At 45.0% G+C, this 7407-nt stretch overlaps 1 protein-coding gene across 1 annotated transcript; it reads right to left on the reverse strand.

Annotated features, from left to right (window-relative positions):
* Positions 1–5293: 5293 nt before the first annotated feature.
* LOC147981052 (uncharacterized) lies at positions 5294–5827 on the reverse strand. The gene has a single exon (XM_087515853.1). It carries the CDS (start codon positions 5825–5827, stop codon positions 5294–5296), a length of 534 nt encoding a protein of 177 aa, XP_087371979.1.
* Between the last annotated feature and the right edge of the window lie 1580 nt (positions 5828–7407).

The raw sequence follows: 7407 nt of genomic DNA on the forward strand, positions 1-7407 counted from the left end.
CCTCTGTTACTACTTTACAGCCCAAAAACGGCGCGCCCTCGTTTTTACTTCTTTTTTTCACGCTACACGGCCTCTTTTACTAGTTAGACATGATTTTGGGTCGATCCTATTCCGCGCGGAATAGGCGATCAAATGCGCACCCAGGTCGCTGGCTGATGTAGCTCGGACAGCCATTTTAGGTTTCTGAGAAGGGTCTTTCCACTGTTTTTCCTTTTCCTATGTTTCTTTGTGTCGGTTTTCAAAGATTCTCTCATTTTATTTTTACTTATTTATTGTTGACTATCTTTTTCTTTTTTAAAGTTGATGAATATTTTCCAAATCCGTGAACGTTTTCTGAAATTCTGGATTTTGTAAAATTATTGAATATTTTCTGAAATTCGGAACATTTTTTAAAATCAAGGAAATTTTTCAATTCCTAAACACATTTTTCAATGCATGAATATTTTTCGTATTCATGATTTTTTAAAAATCCAGGAACTTTTTTTAATCTGGAAATATTTTTTAAAATTCAAGAATATTTAGAAATTCATGAAGATTTTTATATACGAGACATTTATCAGTTAATAGTGAATGTTTTGGAATTTGAAACATTGCTTGAAATCCAGAAAATAAATCAAAGTCATAAACATTTTTAAATTTGTGGACCAATTTTTAATCTGTGAATTTTTTTTCAAACTCACGAATCATTTTGTAGACAAACACTTTTTGAATTAATTAACTTTTTTCCAAATTCACGGATATTTTCCAAATCACGAACATTTTTTGAAATTTGGCAATATTTTCCAAATTCATAGACATTTTTTGAACTCGCAAACATTTTTTCAAATTCATGAACATTTTTTGAATTCATAAAAAATTTCCAAATCATGAAAAATTGAATTCATGATTTAAAAAAAATCAGAACCTTTTTGGAATTCATAGACTTCTTTTAAAGTACTAACTCTGTTCCTAAATATTTGTCTTTCTAGAGATTTTAACAAATGACTACATATGAAGCAAAATGAATGAATCTACACTTTAAAATATGTCTATATACATCCGTATATGGTAGTCCATTTGAAATATCTAAAAAGATAAATATTTAGAAATGAAGGGAGTACATAATTTTTTAGCTGGTTTAGAAAAAGACTAAACTCTAAACATGTCAGACGAGACACCTATTCCTGAATTAAATTTAACCGAGCAAACGGCCTAGCCCACTGGGATAGTGTCACGGTGAGGGATAGGTGAGTAGTCCGCGTTTTATGCGCGGGGCAGGAGGTCTCGTAACTTTTCTTGGGGTTGTAAACTACACCAGGATTGGGTCAGTTTTTGACTATCTAACTCGGGCGTTTTTTTTCCTCAGAAAAGGGCGGGTTTTCTATCAGTGAAGGGGAACATGGATGGGGGGGGGGGGGGGGGGGGGGTAGTTAGTAGTCCCAAAACTTACGCCGAATAGGCACAATCACTCTAGTGGGAATCAACACGTATTTACTTATAAAAACATGATTTTGTTGACAATTTAATAAAATGTGAGCCAGTAGAGGTTGTTTTTAAGGGAAGGGGGGTCAGTGGCGAAAAGACAATCGTGGGAGCGACGTACACCAAAAGAAGGTAGATGAAGGGAGGAACGGAACATGAACCTTATTTTTTAAAAGTAAAATATATATAAGAGGGAAGAAATTCTATAGTTCTATACTAGTTTTATCTCTCAGTTATAGGGTTCCTCTCTCCCTCTCGCATCTGCGGTAGCTAGGGCACTAATCACCCCTCAAGCTTCGCCGGCGAGCCCGTGGATCCACTTGTCTCTCAAGCGGCTGGTGCTTTAGGTTACGTGTTTTTCTTATAGGGGCGGCATTCCGCGGAATGGCAGCGCTTCATCTTCTAGTTGGTCATCCAGGCTATGATCCTCCTCGAGTTCGTCCATCAGGATGGGGTCGACGAAGCTCTGGCATACATTCTTACAGACTCCTTGGGGCGGTGAGGTTAGCTTTCCTTGTCGTATGTGCGTGCTTGCGAGATTTGGTGCTAGGCGCTTCAGATCAATTCATTGATTCGATGGCGACAACTGTGGCTCTGGAACACTGGTCCTTATGAGCACTTCCGAAGACTTCCAGGGTGTCATCGATAAGGTCAGCCCAACTCTATTAGAGGAGCGGCGAAGTGGCGTATCGGCTGCTCATTCTGGCGGCAGTAGTTGTTCGGTGGTACAAGGTCCTTGATGTATTTTTTGCTATGTTTTGGGGGTGCTTTGCACTTCTTACGACCCTTCATAATAGTTCCAGGGCCTTTTAGCAAAATAAATAAATCTTATACTTATTCGTTTGGTTTATGACCCTACTAAATGTTAATGATGACCAAAATATCGATCTTGCTGGTTGACCAATATTGTGTATGCCATACTATGTAGCTAACTCTAGTTGATTTTCCTTTGGCAAAAAAGGACATACAACACCTTAGCAAACATATTAGCTAGTCAAAATATCAATGAGGTCTCCTTGGGCTCAAATCGAACAGATCCATACAATAGGCCCACCATGCAATCAAAAAAAACATGGCCGCATAATGAGTCAAACTTTCCCAAAGAAAATGGCAAACCCTATTTGGCGCTTCAGACGCTGGCTGTAGTTCAACCTGCAAGCCGGCGCACACTACACCGTAGTTCTAGGCCGGCCCATTCTAAAAGGGTGCGATTGACAGTGATCAAACCCGCGATCTCTTCTTCCAAGTGAAGGACACTAACCACTACGCCACTTTGACGCTCGTGAATACCTATTTCTTTTTTACATTTCTATGTACAGGGACCCCCCCTACTCTTTCAAATTTTTTTCTTTTTTTGTTTCCTATTTCTTTTTTATTTTCTTAAATTCATGAACTTTCTTGAAATCAAAGATTTGTTTTTAAATTTGATGAACTTTTTTCAATTTAAACGAACATTTTTCAAATTTGATTGACTTTTTTTCAAAATCAATGAACTTTTCTAACATTTTGGTGAACTTTAAAAAATCAATGAACTTTTCTAACATTTTGGTGAACTTTAAAAAAATTAATGAACTTTTTTCAAATCCGATGAACTTTTTCAAAATTCATCAACTTTTTTTCAGATTTGTGGACTTTTCTTTTCAAAATTTATGAACATTGTTTCAAATTTGTGAAATAAATCAAAATTGATGAACATTTTTTTTCAAATAGATGAACCTTTTTTCAAATTCCTAAACTTTTTTTCAAAATTCTTGAAAAGTTTTGAATTCACAGATTTTTTTTTTTGCAAATTTTTTCGGTTTTTTCTGAAACTCGCTAACTTCTTCTCAAATTTGGAAAAAAAATATCATACCTATGATTTAATTTTTCTTCCAAAAGTAAAAGGGCAAACTGGTGCACCATCCAGATGCTGTGAGCCCCGACTAAAAAAAAGATACATGCGAGCCCTGATTTCGCGTTTTTCTTGGCCGGCCCGCTATATCTCTCCTTTCGAGCGCCAGGATGGCTAACAGACACTGAGAGCGCCTATTAGGAACACCCAAAGAAAACATAGTGCTTCAAACGAAAGAAAACACAACTGGTACTATCATCGTGACATCTACCGAAACCATATCAAAACAGTCTGGTATTTTCAGTTCAATTTTTTTAATAGTCTGGTAGGTTCTTCCTCTGTAAACTAATATAAAAGTGTTTAGATCACTATTTTAGTTATCTAAACATTTTTATATTTCCCGCAAAAAAAACGTTTTTATATTAGTTTACAGAGAGAATATTTGTCAATAGAGAAAAGTCTAATTTTGTCCCTCAACTAATGGATAACGCCGGAATGGCCTCGGTCAGTGAACGACGAATGACGATTGGGCGTGGAGCCAGGGGAACCAGCTAGCGAACAAGCACCCGTGCCGGAAAACGAAACGCTCCAACGGGAACCGGGTGCAACGGATTCCAACATGAGACAAGAACGTAGCTGCTGCGTGCACCAGCTAGGCCTTGTCTGGGTTCGCCCAACCCAGTGGCTAGTTCGTAGCCACACACGATCGACCACTGTTCTCCTCTATCCACAACTTGTCTGTTGGTAACAATTCGTAGGCACACACGATAGACCACTGTACTTGTGGAGTACTAAAACTTTTCAGCACTAGCCAGTCGCCCTTCGCCCAAGGAATCATAAGAATCGTGAGGCCTCGTTTGGCAGGGGAGATTTTGCAGCCTCGGAGTAGAGGAGGATCTGATGGGAATTGGTTAATCCCTCTCTTCCATCCAATCCTCTTAATTCACCGCTAATCCCTCCCTTCTCATAAACTCTTCTATTTGGTTAAACCTTCTACAACAGCAGCAGTAAAGTAAGCATCCAGTTACATGGGTGTCTTGGAGGGTTTTCTATACCACATGGATTGAGGGGGATTCGTGAGGAACGGAGAGGATTGGCCTGCTCAATCTCTACGTGTCAAATGGACTGACAAGAATTTCTGAGAATTTTAAACCCTACGAGGATATTCCCCTCCAAACCTTCCCAAACCTCCTCCATTAAACAAGGCCTTAAGAAAAAAACAGAGTAATAATATCATCATGCTCACTTGCTCAGGCTCAGCACAACAACCCAGCGCAATGCACAGTGCACACATGCATGTATGCGCCGAATCAGCGCACGCACGCACGCACGCCCATGAAACTCATGTGCTGCGTTGCACGGAAATCTGACAAGAGATTCATGGGGATGTCTGTCGAGCCAGCTTGCACTATTTCCTTCTCTTTTTTCCTCGGTTCAGAAAGTACAGACCGACCCTTGCGCCAAAATTGCACGGCAGGACGTGCTCCGTGCAAGCCGCCCTAACGCTGGTCGGTAGGTCACGTCGTAGTAGTACGTCGTAATTGGCAGGTGAGACAAGGATTAATTAAGAGCTCGAGACGGACCGCAACAAAGGAGGGACGACGGCTCATCTGGCCGCTAAGAGTAATTCCAATGGGGGGCGACTTATTTCGTCTGCGACCGTTCATTTGGGTCGGCGCGGACAAAAAAATCGAGCCAATGTATCGACTTAAACGAACACACGTCCGCTTTCATCCGTCTGCCGATTCATTTTTGATCCATTTTTTAGCCTAATTTGCGTCGGCGCGGACACGCGACGAACGCGCGCGCTCGTCCTTTTTTCTCACCGAGCCCGCTGGGCGATGGCACATTGGATTATACCCTCGCCCTCCTGCTTCGTCGTCGACGCCGCCAGCCATTTTTCAGATAAAAATGGATACATAGATAGTTTTAGCGTATATAGATAAAAAAAAACCACTACTCGTCGTTTTCTGACTCCGACTCGGTAATGTCCTCCGACGTCTAAATGTAGGCGTGAGCATGTTGCTCGTCTTCAAAGTCCCAACCCGACGTTTCTCGTAGTTTCAGTTTCAATTGAGTGGCCTGCTTCTGCGAACGCTTGTCCTCCCGATAGACGACTCGCTCCCTCCTCCTCACGTCCCTCTCCAACCTCCTTTGCTTATAGAATTGGCGCTCGTCGACGATGTCCTGCGGGAAGCGTTCGCGCCACACCGCCAAGGCTTCCACGTCCATCTCGGCGATGGCGAGGCGACACTGCCGCCTCCGGTGGACACGACGATCCTCGTCGGTGAAAAGCCGCGGGAGAGGCGCCAGATCCTGCGCCCGCTGGCTCGACACATCGGGAAAATTCATGTCTCGACGAGGCCTCAGGAGGCGCCACGGCACCGCGTCGTGTGCGCGGGCCGCCTCCTCTGCGGTGTCGAAGGTGCCGAGGATGAGACGTTTCTCGCGAAACCAGATCTCGGAGAAGAAGGCGCCGGAGCGGCGCTCGCGGACTCCGCGAAAATCCGAAGCGCCCAGGCGGCGGATCGACATGGTGGCGTAGAGGCGGCGAGGCTAGTGAGAGGGGGCGAGACGAGTGAGTGGCGGACAGAGTGTGGAGGGAGCGTTTTCTTATAACGAGCGCCGGCCGCGGCGCGCACGCGAACCTTTCATGCGCGCGCTAGGCCGCTTTCCCCGCGCGCGCGGACCTTTCCCGCGCGCTGGAGCGCCAAAATCAGGACGACGACATGGACACTAATATGATCTAAAATACTTGGGTCATGATATGGGTCGGCCTGTTAGGCGCATTGCCGACTCAAAACTAAAAAAGGGCGGACGGCCGACTCAGATGAATAAAAAAGGGACAAAAACCGTACCCGTTGGAGTTGCTCTAACCACTGTCATCACCAATCGCTGTCACGGGCCAGCTAAGCTTATGCTAGCTCGATCCACAGGAGTACGAGCTACGAACAGATCTCCTTTTCCAAATTTATACGTCCCCGGGTCCGGACAAGCCGGTAAACCCGTTCCACCGGGACCCGCTCGTCAGCGGCTCCCCGCTTTGGTGCCATAACGTAGGGCGTACTACTGTAGCGGTGATGATTAATTAATGGAGCGAGTGATTTGTCGAGACGGTGTGGGATTTGGTTCGTTGAGCCGTCCAAATCACGTGAGCCCAAGCAAGAGAGGCCGTGGCGCCATGCAGATGCAGAGCACCAAGAAGACGGACGGTGCGGGTGCTGGTCCGTCCGGCCCGAATTCAACTCGATCACCCCAAAACTGGGTGGCGCCCCGCCTCGGTCCATCCATCCATCGACAACGGGACACGCCGTAATCAACTCCGTGTCTGGTTCACGAGGCTGACGGGGGCATGTTTTGCGGAACGAACAAGTGCCGACAGCCTGTCCATCTCCAACGAACCAGGATCTTCATCCTCTCTTATTTTCAACACCATCCCACAAAACTCCCGTTGAGCCGTTCGGATGTACTTGCATCCAACGGGCCAACGTGGCTCTGTATTTTGCTTGTCTGGATTCTCACAAACCAAACTCAAACCTACGAGCATTCAGACGTCACTCACGTAGGACTTCCGTACCCTCCCATTCTCAGATCACTTTTCCCCACTACGCCCCTGCCCCCCTCCCTCCCGAGCGCTCTACATCGGCAGCTCTGCACCCTCCTTGTTCGCGCCGCGGTTGTACCTCGCTCTCCGAGCACATCTCACGCTCGCACGGTTGTCCGTCTTGGACTATGTTGGCGTCCACTCTGGATCCGTCCGCAGCCAAGTACCCTCCCCCTATCGATGTCGTCCCTAGCCGACACCAGGCTTGGCATGTGTTTGGTCAAATCCCATTAAGCTTTTTGTTGCCCTTGCAGCCTGTTTGGTAAACACCCGGGCAAGGAATGGGAGTCTGCACATGGATGTTTATGATAGGATTAGGCGTGGGAAGTAGATTTTTACTCCCATTCCCTTGTTTGACATATGATGAGAATTGACGTGGGATAGAACTCTGCTCACAAATTAACAGGGTACCCCCTGGGAAGAAATCGGTGGGAATTGGCTTCCTCAACTCCTAGTCCCCTTCCCACTTAAACTCCCATTCCCTCTAATCAAACAGTGCACTTTTAATCTC

Source organism: Triticum urartu, chromosome 3A (assembly GCF_056163025.1).
Source record: "Triticum urartu cultivar PI428250 chromosome 3A, HENAU_Tu73, whole genome shotgun sequence".
Classification (NCBI taxonomy): Eukaryota; Viridiplantae; Streptophyta; class Magnoliopsida; order Poales; family Poaceae; genus Triticum; species Triticum urartu.

Excerpts from the sequence above, each read along its gene's own strand:
- LOC147981052 (XM_087515853.1), bottom strand. The coding sequence starts at position 5,827 with ATGTCGATCCGCCGCCTGGGCGCTTCGGATTTTCGCGGAGTCCGCGAG.